Below are 26,222 nucleotides of genomic sequence, written 5' to 3' on the forward strand. Positions count from 1 at the left end.
TAAGCACCTAGAAGAGAAAAACAGACATATATTCAAGTATATTCAATACAATCTTATTTTAAAGGGAAGGGTGACGTGTATGTGCACACTTCTTTTAAGTTTTGAATGTTCTGACAGTGAAGCAATTCTCTTCAGACAAAAATAATTCTAGATTAGTTATGAGATAACAAGTCCAATTAAAATTTAGAACTATTTACAGTACATTAAGAGTCACGGTTAATGTTCAGTAGCAATTTAAAACTTCAATTAAGTGCTAACCACCTGAAACAACCACCATAATTATTTTCACTCTAACTCAGCTACGCTAAACTTTCCCCTGTGAATGTTTTCTCTACGTACTTATGTAGATACAGGCTTACTACGTCAATATTGAGATATTATTTATATAGTTTTATATAAGAAGTTTATTTTTCTTCTTTTGTTAGTTGCAAGAAAATGCGAACAGTAGTTATAAATTTGATTTCAGACTGTTCAAGCTGCATGCCCAAACATTTCCACTTGCCTTACGGAACAAACCTATATAGAGTTTAATGTCAGCAATGTTATTTCGTCATTCTGAATTAGATACGCAAGCTAGCTTGCTCTCGTTACAAATTTACAAGTGCAGGCAGATGCTGTCTGACGCATGTGCTTATCATGTAATAAAGATGCAGACCTATAAACAGCACATCAGATTACAAAAATAAATATACAGATCTACGCTCATGCTATTATACAAATATGCCTTGAATATTTAGGTTGGATCACTATCACTCGTAACTATGGCTTCAACAAGTCAAGGCGAGTGGTTTGCAAAGTTGAGTGTTAGTGGCACAGAAATTACAACGTATTTTGTTGAAGGTGTACTAGACAATGGCAGTGATATTGATTTCAGCTTTAGCGATAGGCTAAAAGAGAGACATTTCATCTCCAACATTCCATACACAGACAAGGAAAAATATGCTAGCCAGCAATTTGTGTTGTGATTTTACCACCCACACTTCCCTCAAAAACTACCTGAGCAAGTCCTGTGTCTCTTAACTCTCTTGGAGCCAGGCGGTACTGCGAGCACCCGCTCTTTAAATTGCCAGAGCCGATGAGATCAGCCTTTAAATATCCGGTTGGAAGTTGTCAGAGCCGATTACATCGGCCGGCTGGAAATGCTATGATATACATAATTTTGTGGTCGCCTGTAGTGACGTGCATACTTTTGTGACAACCTGTAATAAAAGGGGCTACAAGTTATTGTGTGCCTGACCTTGCTTTGGAATTTCTAAGATGGTGTTCTAGCTTTCACAAGAGTTGTTTCCTGTGTTTAGAAATACCGCTAACCGGTCAATACAAGATTGCTCCTTGCAGTGAGTGGATTCTTGACAGCAGAATGGCAAGTGGTTCACGTGATATATTTTCAGCAGGTATTGATGACAATAATTTAATGGAATATTTGGAACAATGCGAAGTGAATGCGGATGATTTATTGGATAGCGATAGTGAATTTAGTTCAGAGAGTAGTGATGAAATTATACCAGACACGCCCCCGGGATCACCACAGCTAAAGAAGAGGTGTTTGTTTTTAAGTGCTTCAACAGTCGTCTCAAATTTTGAACAACATTATATAGCGGTGACGAGTCTTCTTCTCAAAAATTTTTGGTGAGTAAATTAATTTTGTCATTTTCCTTCTTTTTACCAGTGACATAATAAATTTGAATTTACATATTTTTGTTTTTCTTTTTCTCATTCAGAGCAATTATTCTGTTCATAAATGAATTATCTATCATACGTAAATGCCGGTCCCCGCGGGTCAAGTGTAGTGTGCCTGCCTCTCACTCAGAGGTCATGGGTTCGATTCCCGGACAGGTGAACGATTTTTACTTGGGACTGAGTATTGGTTAGAGGTCCAGTCAAACTAAGTGACCCTAAGTGATTGGTCTAGAAAACCATGAATAATGAACGAGAGAATTCGTCTCACTGATCATGCGTCACCTCATAAGCTGCAGGTCTTCAGACTGAGCAGCGGTCGCTTAGTAGACCAAGGCCCATCAGGGCTTTAGTGCCATAGATGTTTTAATTACGCACATTGTATTGTATTGTAAAATTTTTAAAAAAATAGATACTGGAACAGAAAACTAGAAAAAGGGATTTCCGATAAAATAAAAACTATAATCTCAAACATTATTTTTTACTTTTTAATAACTCAGAACTATTTTTATACAATCTAGTCCACACATATAAAATTTATCTTAAGTGTTTGCCATACATCGATATATACATAAATTTTATCGGTGAGTAAAATTGTCTTATTTTCATTAGTGACATACGTTTGAATTTGAATTTTTTATATTTTTATTTTTCCCGTTCAAAGTAATTATTTTAGAGAATTATATTTAGAAATAAATTCTACATTATCACGTATATTCTTTTGTATCGTAGATGATATTTTCAAAGTAGATATTGAGAGAGAAAGTGCGAAAATGTTTTTCTCTTCCTAAAAGTAAATGTTATCAACAAACATAATATCAACAATAATACTTTTTAATTCTTTACATCACTCTAAATCAGTTGCTTATTTTATGTAGTCGACGTGTAGAAAATTTCTTGTCGGTATTTGACATACACCGGTAGATATACGCGAATGTTAAAATGCACGTAATTCTACTAAAAACGGCCTGGCACTTTACAGTAGTAGAGTCAAGCGGAGCTCTGGCCTCTTCCAGCTGCTAGTGAGTGGCCGACCAGATCGGCTCCTGGCTCCAAGAGGGTTAAATGTGCCCTATCATTCTGTCTCTTCTTCTGGTCAAATTTTGCCAAATCGTTCTTTCCTCACCAATTTGATTCAGAATCTCTTTATTTCTGATTTGATCTACCCATTTTATGTTCAGCAATCTTCTGTTACACCATATTTCAAAAGCTTCTGTTCTCTTTCTTTCTGAGCTAGTTATAATCCAGGTTTCATTTCCATACACTGCCATGCTCCAGATGAAAGTCTTCAAAAACATCCTTCTAATTCCTATATCAATATTCGAAGTAAGCAAATTTCTTTTCTTAACAAAGGCCTTCCTTGCTTGCGCTAGTCTGCACTTAATGTACCCCTTACTACTGCCATCATTAGTTATTCTATTAGCCCAGTAACAATATTCATCTAATTCCTTTAAGACTTCATTTCCTAATCTAATATTGCCTGCATCACCTGACTTTGTTTGACTGCTCCCCACTACTTTTGTATTGAATGTATTTATTTTCATCTTGTACTCCTTCTCAAATACTGTGTCCATACCATTCATCAATATCTCCATAACTTCTGCAGACTCAGAAAGAATAACAATACCATTGGTAAAAATCAGAGTTTTGATTTTCTGTCCTTGGACTGTGATTCCTTTTCCAAATTCCTCTTTGATTGATTTCCTTTATTGCCTGTTCTATGTAAACACTGAAAAGAAGAGGGGACAAATAGTAGCCTTGTCTCACTCCTTTCCAGATTACAGCCTCTTTTTCATAGCCTCCAATTATTATCACAGCAGACTGATTTTTGTACACAGTGTAAACAATTCTTCTCTCTCAGTATCTGATCCCGATTACCTTCATAATATCAAATTAACATTACTGAATTAATTTTCTAGATCTACAAATGCCACGTATGTAGGCTTGTCTTTCGTAATTTGATCCTTCAAGATCAGACATATAAAGTCTGGATTACTTCACGTGTTCCTACATTACTTCTGAAGCCAAACTGATCTTCTCCCAACTCACCTTCAACTTGTCTTTCCATTCTTCTGTAAACAATACGTGTTAAAAATTTGCAAGCGTGGGATACTAAACTAATGGTGCGCAGTTTTCACACTTGTCAGCAATTGATTTCTTGAGAATAGGTATAACAACATTCTGCCAAAAATCGGATGGCACTCCCCCTATACCATACATCTTATACACCAAATGGAATAATCTCCCTATGCCGGTTTCTCCTATGTCATCAATTTCAGTTACTTTTTTCCTATTTAGATATTTCAAAGCTCTGTTCAAATCTGACCTCAAAAATGGGTCTCCCATTTCATCAGTATCAACAGTCTATTCTTGTTCTAGAACCTTATCATCTACTTCTTTCCTCTGATACAAGTGTTTAAAAAGTTCCTGCCTCTACCTAGTCTTCTTTCCCTCAAAGTAGTTTTTCATCTGAGCTCTTAATATGCATACACCTAGTTTTCCTTTCTCCAAAGGTTTCCTTGAATTTTATATATGCAGCATCTACTTTCTTATAACCATACAACCTTCAACATCCTTGCACTTCTCTTTTAGCCATTCTTCCTTAGCTGATGTGCACTTTCTATCTACTTCATTCTTTAATCGCCTATATTCCTCTCTTCCCTCCTAATTTTTTGCAGTCTTTTATTTTTCTGTTCATTAATCAGGTCTAATATTTCCAAGTTATCCACTGATTCTTACTAGATCAAGTTATCTACCGATTCTTACTAGATCTTGCCTTTCTTCCTAATTTTTCTTCAGCAGTTTTACTGATCTCATTCATTTATTGTGTTTTGTTCAGCCTTTTCATTTAGTCCTTGTGCAACATGTTCCTTGAAACAATCCCAGCGCCGATGACCTTCAATGTTAGGCCCCTTAAAACAACAAGCAACAAGTGAAACAATCCCTCACACTCTTTTTTTTTTCAACTTATCTAGATCCCGTCTTCTTGCATTCCCTCCTTTCTTCAATTTCTTCAACTTCAGATGACATTTCATGACCACCATGTTGTAGTCTGAGTCCACATCTGCTCCTGGGAATGTCTTGCAAATCAACACCTGGTTTCTGAATCTTTGACTAATCATAATGAAGTCTATTTGGTACCTTCCTGTGTCTCCAAGTCTTGTCCACTTGTACAGCCATTGTTTGTGGCGTTTGAACCAAGTTGCAAAGACTATATTATGATCAGTGCAGATTCAACTAGCCGACTACCTTTTTCATTCCTTCATCCCAGTCCGAATTCTCCTATGGCATTACCTTCTCTTTTTTTTTGTGTTGATAATTGTTTAGTTGCCTGACAAAAAATCTTTTTTTTTTTTTTTTTGTTATTTGCTTTACGTCGCACCGACACAGATAGGTCTTATGGCGACGATGGGACAGGGAAGGGCTAGGAGTGGGAAGGAAGCGGCCGTGGCCTTAATTAAGGTACAGCCCCAGCATTTGCCTGGTGTGAAAATGGGAAACCACGGAAAACCATCTTCAGGGCTGCCGACAGTGGGGTTCGAACCCACGATCTCCCGAATACTGGATACTGGCCTGCAATTAAGCGACTGCAGCTATTGAGCTCGGTAAACAAAAAATCTTGCTCTTCCTACCAACATACTTACTTTTACAAACTACATCTAGTTTTAGTCCATCCATTTCTCTCTTCAGATCCTCTAACACAACAATTCGTAGAGATAGAATAGGAATGGTAAGAGGGGAAGAATTCATTCTGGTGAAAGAAGAATTTGTAAGCTACGAAAAAGTTAATGATGACAAACATGAAATTCTAGATGCAAGGCTCATCTCTGAAGATAATAGGACCGGGCGAGTTGGCCATGCGGTTAGGGGCGCGCAGCTGTGAGCTCTCATCCGGGAGATAGTGGGTTCGAATTGAACTGTCGGCAGCCCAGAAGATGGTTTTCCGTGGTTTCCCATTTTCATACCAGGCTGTACCTTAATTAAGGTCACGGCCGCTTCATTCCCATTCCTAGGCCTTTCCTCTCCCATCGTTGCCATAAGACCTATCTGTGTCGGTGCAACGTAAAGCAAACAGCAAATAAAAAAAATAAAAAAATAGGCAACTTGATGTTTTTGGAGTATACAGACCCAGAATTATTTGATAAGAAAATCAGTTATGTGGGAAACGATACTGAAAGGAACGTGATTGTAGCAGGTGATATCAATTTATCAAACGCCAATTGGAATGGTAATACGAAGGACAGAAAGCTGCTTGAAATGGTCCGCCAGTGCTGCGATTGAGTAAACTCGAGCCGGACTTTGCGCCGGCGGTACTGCGGTCGAATATACTCGATCTGCCTTATAACTGTGTGTCATATGCCTCTGCCATCTATTAGTCACATTTTAAGCTAAGTATATATATTTTTTCCAAGAGTAGTTCTGCAGGTAAAGGTTTCTCTTTTGTCACAGTTGTAAACATCGTATTTGAATGATGGCTGCCACATATGAATGTAAGATGCTTCCAGAAGAAATCTTACACTTTTAGGGGAGATTAAGCCTGATATGGATTTCGACCGTGACTTTAATAATGCTATTTGCTTTACGTCCCACTAACTACTTTGACAGTTTTCGGAGACCGTGACTTTACTGATATTGAGGATATCAGTGAAGTGATAGGAAGTGATAATAATGTTGATAGAGCTGATGATTTGCTGCCAGAGAGAGGAAGAAATAACACTGACCTAGGCCCGCCCACGTGGTTGGACAACGAGTTTACGCCGAAGGTGCATGCATTTCAAGCGCCAAACTTAGCTATCGATACTTAGGTGGAAAAGTTTTTATTTAATTCTTATTTGATTACAATATCGATACGGAATGAAGTGGATAGTATGTAATAAAATAAACTTAGCTATTTCAAATAATACTAATAATTTGACCCCTGAATGCCCTGACATGGATTATTTCTGGGTATTTGTGAATGAACAGACATCGGCGAGGGTAGCGGACGAAGCAAACAGATTTTATAAACAGACAGTTGATGCTAATTTTATGACAAGTTCCGCCCTACATTTATCAATATTGTGTGTTTAATTTAATCTTTTTGCTGTTAATCGTATGTATGGTTTGGTATTGTGTATAAATATAGTAGACATAGCCCATAATGCAAATGAAAATTTCTAAGCATCTTCCTAACGGATGAAATTTTCAACACATCATCAGGAATCGAACCCTGGATCCCAAACATGAACCATCTCCAACACTGTAGGAACAAACTGGTGAGTTAAAATATCATCTCAAAATATTATTCTGTAGTTACTGCTTGTATTTTATGTTTAAATTGGCGATAACCTTCGATGAGGTTGTTGGCTGAAAAAATCCAGCACAGTGGTCGCACCAGCCTATGTGAGAATTCAGTAGCGAAAAGCTTAATATGGGAAGGACAGCTGAATCAGAAAATGACGGAACCAATAAAAGGAAGAATATTCTATGTGTGATGCTGGTAAAACCAGATGAGCCCTATAGAGAAACTGAAGTAATAGATGGTATTAATGATAACAAAGCTGTTTTTGTCATAGTTAAAAAATAAATGTGATAAAAAGGAAGGTCGTAAAAGTAGCACTATTAGGCAGTACAGTATGGCAGATAAGACAACATGAGGGAATTTTTAAAAATTTTAGTGAAAAGAAAAAATTATGATATGTGGAAAATGATAAATAACAATGTAAACAGACTGTGGCATAGGTCTAAAGCAATTGCTGAGGAATGTGACAACAGGTATGTACTTTAAAACTGGTAAAGAATAGTACAGACTCACCCAGGAACACCTCTGCGGAGGTTCGGACCTGCCTTCAGGCAGAATGACCCTTACCTTACTATACTGTAACAGAGATGTAAAGAGACTAAGAAGGAGGTGCAGGTTGGAAAGAAATAAAACTTAGACATGGTTGTGGAAGTCAGGTGAAATTGAAGGAACTTAGTAGGAAACTGAATCTAGTGAAGAAGTCAGCTAAGGATAACATGGTGGCAAGCATAACTGGCAGTCATACAAAATTTTTGTGAAAAATGGAAGTGTATATACTGGTACTTTAAGGCAGAAACAGCTTCCAGGAAGGACATTTCAGGAATTATTAATGAACGAGGCAAGTGTGTCTGTGAGGAACTACAGAAGGCAGAAGTATTCAGTCAGCAGTATGTAAAGATTGTTGTTTACAATGAATAATGTCCAGAAAGAGGAGGTGACTAATACTAATGAAGTTCTGAAATTTACCTATGATAACAATGACATTTATAATAAGATACAAAAGTTGAAAACTAGAAAAGCAGCTGGAACTGACATTTCTGGTGATACACTAAAGATAATGGGTTGGGATATATTACATATTTGAAGTAATTATTTGATTACTGTTTGCATGAAGGAGCTATACTGAATGAAAGGAGGGTTGCTATAGTAGCCTCTGTGTATAAAGGAAAAGGTGATCAACCTAAAGCCAAAAATAACAGGCCAGTCAGTTTGACATGTGTTGCATGTACGCTTTGGGAAAGCATTCTTTCTGATTATATTAGACATATTTGCAAATTTAATAACTGGTTCAATAGGAGGCAGTTTGGGTTTAGGAAAAGTTATTCCACTGATGCTCAACTTGTAGGATTCCAGCAAGATATAGCAGATATCTTAGATTCAGGTCAAATGGACTGTGTCATGATTGACCTATATAAGGCATCTGATAGGGTAGATCATGGGAGGCGATTGGCAAAAATGAGTGCAATTGGACTAGACAAAAGTGTGACTGAATGGGTGGCTATATTTCTAGAAAACAGAACTCGGAGAATTAGAGTAGTTGAAGCATTATCTGATCCTGTAATGATTAAGAGGGGCAGCAGGGGGGGAGGTCCTAAAGGGTAGAATTATTCATCTTTACGTTTTCTTATACAGTATAAATGATATGAGTAAAGAACTGGGATCAGAGGTAAGGCTTTTCGCAGATGATGTTTACTGTAGAGAGTAATAAATAAGTTACAAGATTATGAGTAACTGCCAAAAGACCTCGACTATGTTGTGAGATGGATAGCAGGCAATGGTATGATGATAATGGGTTAAAAGTCAAGTAGTGAGTTTCACTAATACAAAAAGTCCCCTCAGTTTTAGTCAGTGCATTGAGGGGGGTGAAAGTTTCTTATGGGGATCACTATAAATGCCCAGGCATTAATATAAGGAAAGATCTTCATTGGGTAATCACATAAATGGGATTGTAAATAAAGGGTACAGATGTCAGCACGTGATTATGAGGGTAATTAGGGGTTTTAGTAAGGATGTAAAGGACAGGGCATAAGTCTGTGGTAAGACAGCAGGTTTTTTTAAAGTTACTTTACGTCGCACCGACACAGATAGGTCTTATGGCGAAAATGGGACAGGAAAGGGCTAGGAATGGGAAGGAAGCGGCTGTTGCTTTAATTAAGGTACAGCACCAGCATTTGCCTGGTGTGAAAATGGGAAACCACGGGAAGCCATCTTCAAGGTTGCCGACAGTGGGATTCAAACCCACTATTTACTGAATGCTGGCCGCACTTAAGCGACTGCAGCTATTGAAATCGGTAAGACTGCAGTTAAAGTATGGTTCCAGTGTATGGCACCTTCACCAGGATTACTTGATTCGAGAACTGGAAGATATCCAACGAAAAGCAGCTTGATTTGTTCTGAATGATTTCCGACAAAAGAGCAGCATTATGAAAAACTAGCAAAGTTTGAGATGAGAGGACTTGGGGGAAAGGAGATGAACTGTTCGACTAAGTGGTATGTTCCAAACTGTCAGTGGAGAAATGGTGTGGAATGACATTAGTAGACTAATAAATTTGAGTGGTGTGTTTAAAAGTAGGACAGATGATAATATGAAGATAAAGTTGGAATCCACGAGGTCAAACTGGGTCAAATATTTGTGTATAGGAAGGGGGGTTAGGGATTGGAATAATTTACCAATTCTTTGCAATTATTTAAGAAAAAAAAAACCTAGGTAAGCAACAAATAGGGAATTTGCCTCCTGGGCAACTGCCATAAATGCAGATCAGTGGTGATTGACTGTCATACTGGACAGCATGTCAAAATAGACAGGCAATCTGGTCAGCACTACCAATCTCGTTTACCATGTTCTTTTCTAAATTTAATGGCATGATGCTGAAATGCAACAAGTTCTTCAGCATATGCTGTGGGAAGACACTTTACTAGCCTTGTTCTATGCCACGAGAGCCTTGCTCTCTTCATCATTCTCATGCAACAGTTCGAAATCTCTTTGCAGATCTGCCACCTGTTCTGAGGAGTTGCCGTTTCAACTCAAGCGCCTTCATTCACATACTCGATCCTCCAACTTCTTGATGTGTCCATAAATAGTCCAGGCAACGTAAAAACTTTGACCCTGAATGGGTGTATAGGTGATTTTGTATTCGGGGAAAAACTATTGTTTCTTATATTAGGGTAGAGGAGAACAACGGAAACTACCTCACTCCTGACTTCCCTAGTATGCCTCTTCAGTGACGCCTAGGCTATCTAGGCAGCTATTGACGGAACTGTGGAGGATCAAACCAGCCTTCGGGCTGAATACCCAACATACATATTAGGGTAAATAAGGTATTTATTGTGTTCTGCCCTCATGCAGGTCTTCACACAGCAACTCTCCATGCAGTCCTGTCTTTAGCCACCATCTTCGTTTGCTGCTAGGTTTCGGTTATCTTGACACTGTCCACCAGCTGCTACATTCTCCATCTTATTTCTCTCCTTTCACTCACCATTCCTTCTAGGGTGCCAATCTGCAAACACACTCTTTGTAGTCAGTTCCTCTTCCTTGTTTGGATAGCATTTAATAGTTTCCCCAGCTATTCAATAACCCCCCCTCATTTCATAAATTTTCCACCCAGGATATCCTTACCATTCTATTCCATAACTACTGTACCTCACAAATGCTTCCAGTCTCTTTTCATCCTCCTTCCTTAATGTTCAGGAAGAAGCAGGCAGGCCATCTTCCAGATTGTTCTACATCAGACATTAGAGGAGAGTCTCATAAATAACTTTTTTCCTTTTTAATTTCTTTTCTGTTTGTTTATTCATTCCTAATTCTGGCTATCATTTCCAAATTTACTTCTTCGCTTGAGGTCCTAAGTGAACTTTAAGGCATCATATTATCATGATAAGAAGATCATAACCATAAATCTTGTTATTACATGTAATTTAACGTTATAATTATTTTTGTAACATTGTCTGTTATACGTATGTTTTAGTTATCACATAATCTGTCAAATTTATTTGGCTGAAGATGGCCAATAAGTGTCTGAAACTAGTCCCCAGACTTATGTAATATCATTTACTTGATATATTGTATCAATTTATTCTTACTATTACAGACAAGTTACAGCAGCTGTGATTATTCTCTGTAAGAAAAATTCTAAAGAAAAAAGGTGTTCGTTTAGCAATCTTCCGTACAATAGGAGGAACAGTAAAAGAAGTTGCTCCCACTATCTACAATGCCCTTGAGGGAAAATACTTACAGGTAAAGAAATCACTTCTGCTGAAAGAATATCCTTATTTAATCTTAATTATTTATGAAAGTAATTAGACAAGTTCTAGTAAAGCAAACTGATAATTCAACCAAAAAGAACAATTTTAGGCATACTGTATATAAATTTTCACAACATACAGGAAGGAAAGAAATATAGTGTACATAATTTTGCATTACAGATCTGCCAAATTAAAAGTATTAATACAATCTCTTGCCGAATTCAACTGAGAAGTCTGTGGTAATGCAGGAGGAGATGAGAGAAAATCACTGTATCCTGGTGAAGTGCTGTTGCTGGCACTCACTGAAGAGAATGAACACATTGCTTCTTCATCCTCATCCTCCGCACGAACTATGGCTTTCCTTATTACATCTTTCAACTTCCTTCTAACATACTCATTTCAAAGAGTGCATAATTCTAAAGCAACATTTCCCAAATTTGTTGTATTCGTCTGGTGTTTCCTTCGCTAGTACATCTAATGCAGTCATCTTCTTCCTCACGTTTCCTTTTAGGTGACTTTGAAGTTTTTTACCTTTCTACTACACTCAGAGCAGTCTCCTCATTTTCGCAGGGCTTTTCCGAAGTTTCAAAAACTTCTCCTTCCTTTGGTATGTCTATGTCAGAATTTGAAGAACTGTCTACCTAAAATTAAATAACAAAATACCAAATTAAAAAACAGACCTAATAAGAAAACAATAAAATCAACTGTTATTGTTTATTATTATTATTATTATTATTACTACTACTAATATCTACTTTTATCAAATATTACAACAATAATTAATTAATACATCTTCCTAGTTATTCACTGACTAAGCAGATTATTATTCGATCATTACAGTTTCCACAAAACATGGATGAATGGCTTAAAATAGCAGAAGACTTTGAAAGACGATGGAATTTCCCTCGTTCCTGGGTGCCTTGTACGGGAAGCATGTAGTTATACAATCTCCTAATAACAGTGGGAGTCTGTTTTACAACTACAAAGGAATGCACAGTATTGTTTTGTTGGCAATTGCAGTTACTAATTACAAATTTATTTACAAAGACATTGGTTGTAATGGCCAAATTTCTGATGGAGGTGTACTTTCTAACAGCAGTTTGTTCGATAAATTGGAACCTCATTCTGAACCACTTCCAGGAAGAAATATGCCAGTGCCATACTGTCTTGCTGGTGATGATGCATTTGCATTGAAAACATATCTGTTGAAATCTTATCCCTTTCGTGATCAACCAGCACCCAACCAAATTTTTAATTATCACCTGTCAAGGGCATGTAGAACTGTGGAAAACAGTTTCAGGATTTTAGAAAACAGATTTCAAGTACTCAGAAAACCTTTGCTCTTGGATCCGAATACAATTACAGATGCTGTGTCGTCATTATGTGCCCTTTAAAATTTCCTACTGAACCCAAACGAGTCAACCTATTTAGGAAATGGAATGACTGATTCAGAAAATGTGGTAAGTCGAAATGTGATATCTGGACTTCGGCGTGATGAACAGAACTCTGGAAATACACTTTTTCTGCTGGAACGAGGCAAAAGAAATAACTATACAACTTCAGAAAAGGATGTGAGAGATGAATTCAAAAACTATTTTATGACTACTGAGGGTGAAGTGGGTTGGCAGTATAGCCACATCGCAATCCACAACAGAGAATAATGAACTTGTGTTGAAGATGGAACTGAGAATATGAACTTACCAAATTAGACTGTGTTGAACAGGGAATAAATCCTGAGATGACAAACTTCAGAGCATTGAAATAAGGCCAACTACTTCGGTAAATGTGAACTGTCCGGCTACTGCTTTTCAATTTATTCAATTCTTGAGATACCTTAAACAATAGAGAGCATCACTTTATTGACTAATTTATATATTGTATATACATATCATATACTTGTTATTATAATATTGACCAGGCTACAATTATTATATTTATTTTCATACAAATTGATGTGATTATAATAGAATGTAAACTAACAATTTACTCTTAATGCAACTTTATTAAACAGTCTTACCTGATTCCTTAAATTGTGAAGTTTCCTTTGAACATCAATTCTGTAACATAAAAACTTCACTCCTAATTTCTCTTAAGTTTTATGTTTCTTCACTCTGTCGCGGTAATTAGTACATTTCACATTCCACAAAATTTCTCAACTTTCATACATGTCAATTAACAGTTTTGTTTCCTCCGGTTACCAATTTTTAATCATCTTAAAATTTTAAATAGAACCAAGCTCTCGATAGCTTCGGCACAATTCAAACACAGTATGTATCTGGAGAGCTAATCTCCGAGAGGGCCAGGGAGCACATGTCAACTAGCGAGCAAGTTGAGACAAGTTAGCTCTCAGAGAGTTGCGAGCGCTCGGCACTGTGTCCACTGGCAAGTAACTGCTATCGAGAGGTTCTCGCCAGTATTTACTCTCAAATGTATGGGCACCTTTATACAAGATCAGTTAAAAAAAAAAAAAAAAAAAAAAAAGCGCAGAATGGGTAAAACCAATCATCATCATCATCATCATACATTTTAAAATTTCATGCACTTTCGCGCAACACAAGTTTGCAAGACATTGATACATTTGTGGCACACACCACCAAACCAACAATGCTGGAACAAGTGCTATTTACAAGCTAACAGAAGCACTGTTACCGAGATAAAAATTTCACTTGAATTACTGAGGTTGGGAAAGAAACGTAGTGTGCGGTATGAACAATGTGATTTAGCAGTAAATCTTTATCTCAGTATGTAAGTAGGACTATAAAATGATATTGCAAAATAATTAATATTTATAAGTAAGCTGTTTCGAGATATAAAAGAGTGGATATGTAAACATTTAATTTTGTAGGGTAAAACTTTTTTTTTTTTTGCTAGTTGCTTTACGTCGCACCGACACATATACGTCTTATGGCGACGATGAGACAGGTAAGGGCTAGGAGTGGGAAGGAAGCGGCCGTGGCCTTAATTAAGGTACAGCCCCAGCATTTGCCTGGTGTGAAAATGGGAAACCACGAAAAACCATTTTCAGGGCTGCCGACAGTGGGGTTAGAACCTACTATCTCCCGAATACTGGACACTGGCTGCACTTAAGCGACTGCAGCTATCGAGCTCGGTAGGGTAAAACCAATCATGCCGTGACATTATAAGAAAATTCAGTATACCTGGAAACTGCAGTCCAATATGCAAGGGTTGGAAGGTAAAGCATTCAGGAGGCCTCCAAAAAATATGCTGTGCCAAACACAACGCTGAATGACACCTTACAGCAACGGTGCTTTTAACATCGGAGATCTAGCTTGTGCAGTGACTATGAAATGTGTAAAAGGGGATCAAACTGAGTTGAAAGGGAGGGACCTTATGCATGGTCGATATATTTTCTTGGGTGTCAGTGAATTCCAAGTACAGCCGTAGAAGAAAACAGCATTGTTCAACTTTAGCTGTTTCTTATTTTTTGTTTTGTTTTTCAATTCACAAAACATTGTGATCATTTCTTTAAAATTAAGTACTTGCCTAATATTAGCTAGTTTTAATTTGAATAACTTAGTTATACCATTTAAGATATCCAAAACTGTATCAAATTTGCAAGCATTCATTGATGATGATTAATCTGAATTAAATCTTTTTGAAAATTTGTTTTTTAGTTGTTCCATCTATTCTCTGTTCAACTGTGCTTGTCAGAAATGTTTAACAGGTTAATATTTTGAGAAGTATGATGAATAAAAGAAAAGAAATTAAGAAATATTTTTTTCTTAGAAAACATGTATAAATAAGAAAAACAACTGGTGTCAAAGAGGAATATTAGCATTAACGCAACTATTGATTTTGAACTAAGAGAGCAAAACCATTATTCGGGCACAATATAATATGGCTATCACCCTCACATAGGGGTAAAACTGATCAAAACTCAAATTCTCAAAATCATTGAGTGGATTCTTGACCAGCGCCTTACAGATACTATCACAATAGGCATCAATCAGTATGGTTTTGTAAAGGGAGTCAGTACTTCAGATGCAACCTTCGCAGCCTGCATCTTCTGAAGAAATGTCGAGAAAAAGTAAGCCATTACACCTGGCATTCTTTAACCTAGAAAAAGCGTTTGATCGTATTCCCAATCAGCTCATCAGGTTTGTGTTGCCCAGAGCTGCTTATCAACTGCGTCTGTATGCTTTATGACAATGCTTGTAGCAGAATGAGGTGTGTTGCTGATTTCTCTGGGAGCTCCCTGTGAGAACTGGAGTACATCAGGATCAGCCCTCTCACCACTGCTTTTTGTGACAGATACAATCTCACCATGAGTGGTGGTGGTGATTATTGTTTTAAGAGGAAGTTCAACTCAGCAACCACCTCTATTAACACTAATCAGAGGGAAAAAAACAGAAGGTTGATTTTTTGCTGTTATTGTCGCACTACAAAGCGGAATCCTTATACTTCTTTCACAAATTATGTTGTGGGGTGTTTTATATAAGAGCTTTGATTTTTTTTAATTTTTCACTGTCTCGAAGAGCCAGGGCACTCTAATATGCAAGAGGTTCAAACAGTGTTTCACGAAATGTGTAAAAGGGGATCAAATTGATTTGAAAGGGAAGGACCTTATGCGTGCTCTACTGTACATTACATTAGCTTAACTATATTCTATTTGCAGTGCACTTTGAAGCTTATTTATGAGAATTTTTTCTTTCCATACGTCCCAGCATGGAAATCTGAATGGACAGCTGAAGGTGTACTGAGTGTTCCATTTAACAAAGAACCACTTTATTAGGTTTGTTTGACCTGATAATCATTAAATTCACACATGTAAAACAAACCATCTTCGGGAGGTCTACCAGCTCAAGGTAATGGCAGATTCAGTATAACCATGTGATAGTCTTTGAAAACTAGCTCGTGGGGATGGTTTCCAGTCTTAGTAATGTAATGTTTCTTTTCTCCAGTGTAAATTTCAAGCTTTAAATGTAAATTTCAAGCTTTAAATGTAAATTTCAAACCAGTAGAAACAACTTATCCGAAATCAAGAAATAGAAAGTGAGGTACCTGAAGCATTATTCATCAAAATACGCTAGTTATGTCATATACTTTGGACAATCAACCGTCTACGTGACATATATTGTGTCTCTCAACGGCACTTGTAATTTGGTGAATTATTTCATTCTGATATGGACCTTGCATTTACGGCCTAGTGATTGCACGGAGCTGTGATATTACCACGATTATATGAGACTAGAATTCTACTATAGTTGAAGCATTGGATGTATAAAACTTTTGTATCTGGTGGACTCTGATAAATTGTGCCTAAGCACTGTGAACTCTTTGCCTACTGGTCATCTACTCTGTCTATATGTGGAGAAGTGAACCTTTAGTCACATGGTTATATTGTGTGTTATTATCTCTAAGGATATTATTGCATTGCGGACGGCTACACATATTCTTACGCCATCTATGAGACTACATTGCTACTACAGTGTGTGTTTAGACAGCGCCCACCAGGGCGAGTATCGGTCTAGTCTGTGTCGCTCCTAGTGTAGAACTTGGAAGTGCACTGTTCTACACTTGAAGGTGTTTGAAGACAGACGTCTCGGTGCAATGGCTTATATTACCGCTGCCAATATTATGTGTCTGCAGACTGGTATAGGGTAATGCCCGAAAACCTTCCCACCTGGGGAATTGTGGTTTTTTTTAATGTGTAATTTTGTTCCATAGTTCTTCTAGTGTAAATATGTAGTTGTAAGAAGGTGAATATGTAAAGTTTATTCCTTACTGGGGAGTTGTAGTGATAGTTCGGAACACGGTTGCCTTACCTAGGCATATATGGATTAAAGTAAGTACGCCGTTATCATTTCCTTTTTTACAAAAACATCAAATGATTTTTTAGTATTGAGAAGGTGGAATATTAAAATTTTGTATTTACTTTAAGCATAGTCTCAACTCAATACGTAACCTAACAATGAAGTTTATTACTTTTAATCATTTCCTTGTGCTCATACTTTTTTCTTGTGTACGTTTGTGTATGCTGGTGCGTGTGTCCATTATGATTTAAATATATATTTTAGTTTGGTGGTAAGGCGTCATGTTTTCTGTGTGTTCTGTTTGTAACGAAGTATGCCAGTATTGCCTAGGTAATTTCAAAATTCTCCTCCGCCTTGTTTGAAAGTGATTTTCCCTTTGGTTTATTTGTTTCTTGTATTTTTGCGTGTGATTATGGCCTTTGTTTGTTGCGTGTGCTGTTCCTATTTTGAATATTTTTAAAATTTTGCTGTTGTGGTGTGTTTGGTACACATTCCTGCGTGTGATTTTGTCATGATTCTCATCTAATATTTTTTGTACATCTTTCTGTGTGTTCTGGCATTTCATTTGCCCGTGTTCGAACTAACACTACACTTACACTAGTTTCTAATTTGTTTTGAAGTTCATTATTATTACTATTATTATTATTATTATTTTCGTTATTTTAAAAACAATTTTCTCTCTCTGGGAATATTTATTTGGGTTTAGTTAGTGTATTTTCATCCCTATTGTGGGTTTTTAATGAGATCCTTGTTCTAATTTTTTTGTAAACCCGCATTTATGTTAACGTTGGTCAACAATGCCATTGAAACGTGTTCATTTTAATAGAGGGCTTGGATACTCCTAGTGCGAAAGATATGGACCCTGGTCCTTATCTTATCGCTCCTGATTATCATTGTTGTGTTATCTTTCGTGCCTGACGGTTACGTAACCTATTATTATTATATTTATAATTATTGGAGATATTATGAATTGCCGCCGGCACGCTAAGAGCATCTTGTGGATTGCTCCGTGAAGATTATTATGACTTGTTTCCTTCTGAATCTGTGTGTTTGTTTTTTGGGTCTCGGTGATGTTATATGAACTAGTTCTATCCTGTAAATTATGTTTTGGTGATTAATTTATTAATTGTATTTTTATTTTCGGGGCGTGTCTGCTGTGGTGACTTTATGGTCCGTATTTGCTGTGTTCTGTGTTAATGGTGATATGTCGGGTTTCTTCATTAATATGCGGTTTGGTGGGATGACATTTTCCACTGGGTTGTGGACAAAAGCCCTCGATTTACAATCCAACACTTCCTTTTTCTGTGTTAAATTTTAAATTCATTTAATATTAATATACTTCAAACATGTGTTTATCATGGGTAACTGTTAAGCTAAGCTGATGCATCAGCATATCTTCTTCTTTTATGACCACATAGGATCACTTTAGTCAGTACGTCGTTCAGGTCTCTTTGAAGGGATTGTTCGGGCGTTGCAGTCCTCCCAGTACTTCTTCAGACGCTACGATCATCGTGCCCTTTCCTCAGTTGAAAATGTGCATGTTGTTGGTTTGTTTTGTGTAAGGGTAAAGCGGAGGTTTGTATTCTTGAGTTTTGTATTCAATTTTATCTTATTTGTGGTGTCTTCTGTTGTAAGGCCTATTTCCTTCAGATCCTCTCTTACTTCTCTGATCCATTTACATCCTGTTGTGGTATTTTTTGAGACGAGATTGTGTTGTACTAGTTGTTTCAGAAGTCTCGAATCCTGCATCCTCATGATATGTCCAAAGAATCCCAGTCTCCTCTTACGCATAGTATCTGTAATGGGTTCTAGCTCTTTGTACACGACTTTGTTAGGTATTAACCGCCACTGTCCATCTTTCTGGTATTTTTTGTTAATGCAGGTTCTTCCAATCCTCCTTTCAATTTTCAATTTTATTCAGGTAAAAAGAGTGTTCCTGCTGCATATGTAGCTTCCAGTTTTATAACTGTGTTGTAGTGTTTTATTTTTGTATTTAATGATAGACATTTCTTTTTGTAGATATCCCATGTTAATTTTTGTGCTTTAGCTAATCTATTTGTTCTTATTTGGATTGAGATTTTTCATTTAGGTTGTGTGTTATTACTTCTCCAAGATATTTAAATTGAGTTACTATTTTGATTTTATTACCATTTATGGTGACTTCTTTTAGCTGTGTTGGTTTTTGGGGCATAATTTCTGTTTTTTCAAATGATATTTTGAGACCAATTTTATTTACAATGTTTTGAAGTTCTGATATCTGGGTTTTTGCTTCTTTTATGTCCACTGCTAGTAATGCTAAATCGTCAGCAAAACCCAGGCAATTTGTTTTGACTTTTGGGCCAATCTTTATTTTGGGGGGACATTTCCTAAACCATTCCCTCATTACTATTTCTAGAGCACAGTTAAATAAGAGTGGTGAGAGCCCATCTCCCTGCTGTACTCCAGTTTTAATATCAAATGTCTCTGATGTTTCACCCCTAAACTTCACTTTAGATTTGGTGTTGGTGAGAGTCAATTTTATCATGTTTATTAATTTGGGGTGTAGTCCAAGGTGTCTTAAAATTTTAAACAGAGATTCTCTATGGATGCAATCATAAGCTTTCTTGAAACCTACAAATGTTATCACCATATCTCTGTTTCTTCTCCTGTTATAGTCCATTATCAACTTAAGACTCATGATCTGATCAGGACAGCTCCTCCAGGATCTGAAACCTCCTTGATATTCTCCTAGTTCTTTCTCAAGTTGTAAACTTATCCTACTAAGGATGATTATTGAAAATATTTTGTATGTTATGTCTAGGAGCGAGATTCCCCTGTAGTTATTAGGGTTGGTTTTGTCTCCTTTTTTGTGCAGTGGATGAATGAGGGCTGTTGTCCAGTGTTCTGGTAGTTCTTCTTTAATCCAGATAGAGACAAGTTATTGATGGAGGGCAACTTTTGCTGACGTTCCTGCATATTTCCAGATTTCCGCAAAGGTCTGATCTTCTCCTGGCGCTATGTAGTTTTCAAATTTTTTCAGAGCTTGTTAGACTTCCTTTATTGTGGGGGGATTGATGTTCTCTGGTGATGTTTTTATCGGGGTGTTGGTGTCCAAATGAAGGAGTTCTGTAGGTTCCTCACAATTTAAAAGCTTGTTGAAATGTTTAGCCAGAATTTCTGCATTGTCTTTATTGTTACGGGCCAGCTTACCATCTTCATCAGTAGGATCGGGGGTTCATATTTTTGGAGCTGCTTTCTGAAGGTTTTGTAGTAATCCCTTGATTGAGTTTTATTGAATTGTTCTTCAATTAACTGCAGGGTGTCCTTATGATGTTGTCTTTTTATTCTTCTTAAGACTTGGGTAGTTTCTTTTCTCTGTTTTACTAGCTTTTGATAGGATATTTCTGTTGTTTTTTTTTTTGGGACTGATGTAATAGCAATGCCTGATGTCTCTTCTCGACTGTTTCATCACATTCACTGTTCCACCATTGGTGTTTTTTACGTGGTTTAATTGGAGCCAGGTCTTCTGCAATTTGTTTAAGGTTGTGTGCTAAGCCTTCAAGTTTATCTGTGATTTTTTTTTTTTCAGTTGCTTTCTGGTAATTTTTGTTGTTGATTAGCTGGGTAAGATCTATTTTTCTTTTAGTTGTAAGGGCTTGCTTTTGTTGTCTCCTCTGGGGAGTGAGTTTAATTTTAATTACGTAGTGATCTGAACCTGTGTCTATTCCTCGGAGGACTTTGACGGTTATAGATCTCTTTGTGGTGGTATTTGTCCATGCAGATGTGATCCAGTTGCCATTCTCCTTTAGTGTAGTCAGGTGTTTCCATGTTTTGAGTTTTTGAGGTTTCCTCTTAAAACATGTAGATTTTGAGATTAAATTATGGTTTCTACACAGGTCAACTAGTCTCTCTCCATTTCCAATTGTTTTCTTGTGTGCTGGCCATTCTCCGATGATGTCACGGTATTTTCTTTCTCTGCCTGGTTGAGCGTTGAAGTCGCCTCTTAATAATTTTATATGGCGTTTGGGGATGTTATCTATGGTCTGGTCCGATAGGTCCCGAAAATTCTCCTGTTTCCTTCTGGTCTTTTGAGGAGTTGTTTTTATCATTAGTGGGAGCATGGGCATTTATTATAGTACAGATTTTATTAGATGCCTTTAAGGTGAGCATTGAGAGTTGTGGAGACTGTGATCTGAATTCTTGAACTGAGTTTATTATTTTAAGGCTGACCAAAAATCCTGTTCCAAATTGTGGGACATTCTTCATCACTCTCTCCCCGGGTATACATTTATAAAGTCTGTACCCTTGAGATTCCAAGGCATCCTGGTCAGTGTTTCTAATTTCCTGTAATACCATGATAAGAATTTTGTGTTGGCCCATTATGTCGGTGATCACTTTTAGTTTACCGGTTTGCATGAGTGAGTTTATATTGTGTGTAGAGAATTATGTTATCTGCTTTGGTTTGATTCTTGATTTTGTCTCGTTCGTGTATGTGGTACTGGGGTATTTCCGTGCCTTTGACTTCACGGTATCTTTCAGGTGGCAGCCCACCTTATCCGAATGCTGGCTTCTCTGAACTCTTGGTTCAGCCGGTGGAGTATTCCTTAAAAGACCTTCCATGGTTGACTGTCAAGGTGTCACCTTTGTGGGACTACAGTAGGTCCCGAATTACAACTTTGGATGTGATCCAGTGAGGTGATAATGAGGCCGCTCCTCTGGAGTACAGACGCCTTGTGCAGCCGCCCCTAACCTGGAGAACAGACGCTGCATAATGGATTCCAGTGGCATTTCCTCCACTGTGGGGACCATCACCCCACCCAAAGGGGCTCATTCACCGGAAGCCGTTGGCCCCCTTAGGGAGTTTCTTTTTTTTCAGATAGAATGATACTATTTATTAGGGATATTATTTTATTTACATCTAAGTCATGTATTTAATGAATGTTCATTTTACTCCTTAAAGTTGTGTTTGTTTTTTTGCAAGTTCCATTTATTCCTCAGAGATATTTATTTTATTTTAAATTTGGTGTATAGTTGTAACTATTAATTATATTTTTATTTTTTGAAAATTCTGGTGTCATTCTGAGATGAATTGCCTCGTGATTCCTAGGATCCCCTCCTCAATCCTTTTTTATGGGTAGGTTCCAGCACTCTTCCTTGGTTCCTTTTATTTTGGTGTGTTATTTCCTGTTTTGGTTTCATTTACTCCTTGTTTATTTTTGTCTTGTGTGCACACGTCCCTATGACGCACGTCATTCATTGCCATGGTTTGGGGGTGTTGCATACCCTCTCAAATTTCCTTTCAACTGGCTTTTGAGGTGATTATGATTTTGTAACTTTTTCTATGTTGTAATTTTTGTAACTGAAATATTTGCTCCATCTAGTCACCTCAGTTGTACAGGCTTAGCCTCTGTAACGTCGGGCCGCAAGCTCAACTAGGTTTTTCAAAAAAAATGCATTTAATGTAAACTTCAAGAGTGCAAGAGATCGCCTCCTTTCCATTTTGGTTTTTGGGCCAGTAAGTTAACCTTTTGTTTTTACCAAAGGCCTTGTAGAAAGGGTAAGTGCTACCCCTGTTACAATCAATGCCATTCCTTTTCATGTTAAAGATACCAGACTGCTGAGTAATTATGACTGAAATTTTGTAAAATGTAGGTTGTGCCACTGATAATCCTGGCAATTTTTGGAAATAAGATTCCTAAGTGTAAATTTAGAGAGCAAAGACGCTCTTCTTATTAATGTAAAGGTTGAATGGTGCCTTTGGAAGGCTAAAATGTTATAATGTTCGGAGAGTTGTCTCCTCGATAATTTTGTGGAGCTAAGGTTCTTTTGTAAGAGATATTATTGAATGGAGTAGTGGTCGCTCTTGTCACATTGTCAATGTTGGAGCTTCAAGCTCATATTATTAATTAATATTGTTTAATTGTTCTATGAATTCATAATATTACTTTTCGAGATTATTGATGTACCTGAGATTTTGTTATTCGCTTAGTGAATTGTTTTTGTTAAAAGTTCACATTTGAAAAGAGGAAAGGAAAAAGGGGAAAGAAATAAAACTGCCAATTTTAAAGTTTTAAATCAATCTTTCAATTTTCGAATATCCATCCATTCATGCCCGCACCTTCTTTCACCTCTGTAAACCACGGTATCCCACAACAACAACAACAATAATAATAATAATAATAATAATGATGATGATACTAGCTTTACATCCCACTAATTACTTTTATGTGCCTGTATATCTATCAACAAGAGGCTGACGTATTTGAGCACTTTCAAATACCACTGGAATGATCCAAGATCAAGCCTGCAAATTTGTGCTCACAAAGCCAGTACTTTAAAGTCTGAGCTGCAGTAATCAGCTTGCAAAAGAAGGGAGAGATAATGATGATGATCATTTTTTTCATGTAGAAATACTATGTACAGGACATGCTACTGCCAGGTAAATTCTATTTCCTGCATGATACAGGCCAAACATACTGTGGGTTAAGAATATGGGAGTATGTGCAAGAGTACAATGAGCAGTGTAATCCACATTAAAATTGTAATTAAACTTGCAATGAGCTTGCCCTTACTCCTCTCTTACCATATTTTCTATGGTTAGTGCTTAGGGAAGTCTGGCTCGTTGCTGAATGGTCAGCGTACTGGCCTTTGGTTCAGAGTATCCCGGGTTCAATTCCCAGCCGGGTCGGTGATTTTAACCTTCATTGGTTAATTCCAATGGCCCAGGGACTGGGTGTTTGTGCTGTCCCCAACATTCCTGCAACTCAAACACCACATATAACACTGTCCTCCACCACAATAACATGCAGTTACCTATACATGGCAGATGCTGCCCACCCTCATCAGAGGGTTTGCCTTACAAGGGCTGCACTCAGCTAGAAATAGCCACACAAAATTATTATTAACAGTGCTTAGGGTGAGAACTGAATCCCCTAAACTGCAAGACAAGATAGAGACAAGTAAACTGAAATGGTATGGACACATGATAAGAATGGAAGAAGATAGATTTTGAATTTCAAAGCGAGTATTTACAACGAAAATAATACGAGGCAGACACCAGGGAATGCTCAGAAAGAGGTGGATGGATTCTGTGAAGGAGAGTATTGAGAAGAGAGGAGTAAAAGTAGAAGAAATATTGAAGGAAAAGAGTGGTGGATAGACTACTGTAGAGGTCCTTGATCCACAAGCCAACAGAAGAAGAAGAAGAAGAAGAAGAAGAAGAAGTAGTTTTCAGGGATGTCACACTAGGCTGGTTTTCCAAAAATATACACTCACAACATAGCATGGTTGACAAGGATGCAACGCAAGCAGCACTTGAAAGTGCATACATTATTAGCACTTTCTCCTCTTTCACCAAGAATCTCTTGCTGAGCTCTCCTAACTACAGATTATCTTCCAATACTAAGGATTTACCATCAACCTTAGTACCCAACCATATATTTTGGGCACAATCTTGTTTTTAGCATACATTTTTGTCAACTTTATACATCTCATTTTTTGTCCCGTACTGGCATCAACTCAACTATGGTTAGGTTGAATGGAGAATCCCACCTTCCAATACTTACTTGTTTTTTATTGCTAGTCTATGTATGTATGTAATCCAGCTTAAAATCTAATTACAATATTAAAACGAACATCATCGCAGCCGGGACGAAACCTCCTATGTGAAACATTTTAGTTTAGAAATTTGGCCAGTAGGGTTCTGTCATCTAAGGTTCAATATTGTGTGAATACTGTCAAGGCATTTTCGCTCTTCATAATATATGTTCTGCGGGTCAGTATAACTCCAAAAGTATTATCACATAGGAGGTTTTGTTCCCGCAACGACGACATGTTTCATTTCATGTGGAACATCTTTAGGTAAAAAAGATACAAACATTGGCTTAAACAAACTAAAAACACTTATGATGATAATAATAAGATTAAATGTTCCTTCATGTTGGGTTAAAACCTCAACAAGTAAGTGAAGGAACATTTTATCTTATCATCATCATCATCATCATCATCATCATCATCATCATCATCATCATCATCATCATAAGTGTTTTCTATTTCTTTTATGCCACTTTTTGTATCTTTTTTAGCTGAAGATGTTCCACATTAGGAATGAAACATGTACTTTTTAATATTGTAATTAGATTTTAAGCTGGATTATGTTACATAAATACATAAACTAGCAATAAAAAACAAATATTGGAAGACGGGATTCTCCATTCATCCTAAGCATTGTTGATACATATTTGTGTTCTTAACAGAGTACAATTATGTTTTTTTTTTTTTTAAAAATAAAAAGCAAGGTCAGCCATCTAGTCATTGTAAAAATTCTCTAACATACCTTATTAACTGTTGGGTGGCAAATTTCTGTAAGAGATTAGTAACAGCTAGATGGGAAACACTCTTATTCAGCTGCTTGCCCACAGCTGAGGCCAATTCCATAGAACTTGCAGGAAGTGTAACTGAAACTTCACATAAACACCGTAACAATTGCCTCTCAATCTCAGGATCTGGTTTAATAGGATCAGCCTTCTGTTCTGCTTCTTCGACATCATCTGCAAAGAAAATAACATGACAATTCATACTGTTGTAGTAATCAGGCTTACACATCTAATTTTCTGTATTTATTTGAGAAAAGAAATACAATGTAAAAGTTCTAAGAATATATTTTACAAGTGCTGTTTTTTTCCCCCCCTAGATGTTAATACTTTGTCAAAGAAGTTCTTCAGATTGTCTCTAGTTTCAGTCTGTATACGTACCATCATTCTGAGACTACATGCATCGCGTTTATTATCAAATAATCTATCGAGATCTTAAACAAATTCATACAACCTTTTATCATAAAATGCCATTTAATGACTTGTTATTCAGTACATACTCAGAAAATTGGTTTGAAATCTCGGACAGTAGGTGTCACTTCAATGTCATAATGCTGGGTAACACAAACATCAAAATAACAACAGTGAATTCATGTGGAATGGCAAACTATAGGCCTTTTTGAAGGATAATACTCTGTAAGACAAGCAAAGTGACACATAAAGTGTAAGATTTAATTTCGGCATGCACGTTTTATTTTAGAGTGTAGGCCTATATCGTGAGGGAAACAAGGCAGAGAGAGTGTGTGCACATCCACATGTACATAAACATCACTGTTGCCATCAGACTAAAGTGTGAAAACCAAACAACCGATGATTGAAAAACGAATTCAAGATAAGAGATTATGGTGATTCGGCCATGCGTGCGAAATGTCCAAACAGTGTTTGATTAGTCTGGCA

At 37.0% G+C, this 26,222-nt stretch overlaps 1 protein-coding gene across 1 annotated transcript in view; it reads right to left on the bottom strand.

The window, feature by feature from the left end:
* Mettl3 (methyltransferase like 3) overlaps positions 1-26,222 on the bottom strand; it is a 144,217-nt gene that overhangs the window by 96,475 nt on the left and 21,520 nt on the right. Inside the window, exon 3 of the mRNA XM_067149938.2 lies at positions 25,289-25,502. Within this exon, the coding sequence (XP_067006039.2) occupies positions 25,289-25,502 (214 nt within the window). The remainder of the gene's footprint in view (positions 1-25,288; positions 25,503-26,222) is intronic.

The sequence above is a fragment of the Anabrus simplex genome, chromosome 6, assembly GCF_040414725.1.
Source record: "Anabrus simplex isolate iqAnaSimp1 chromosome 6, ASM4041472v1, whole genome shotgun sequence".
NCBI lineage: Eukaryota > Metazoa > Arthropoda > Insecta > Orthoptera > Tettigoniidae > Anabrus > Anabrus simplex.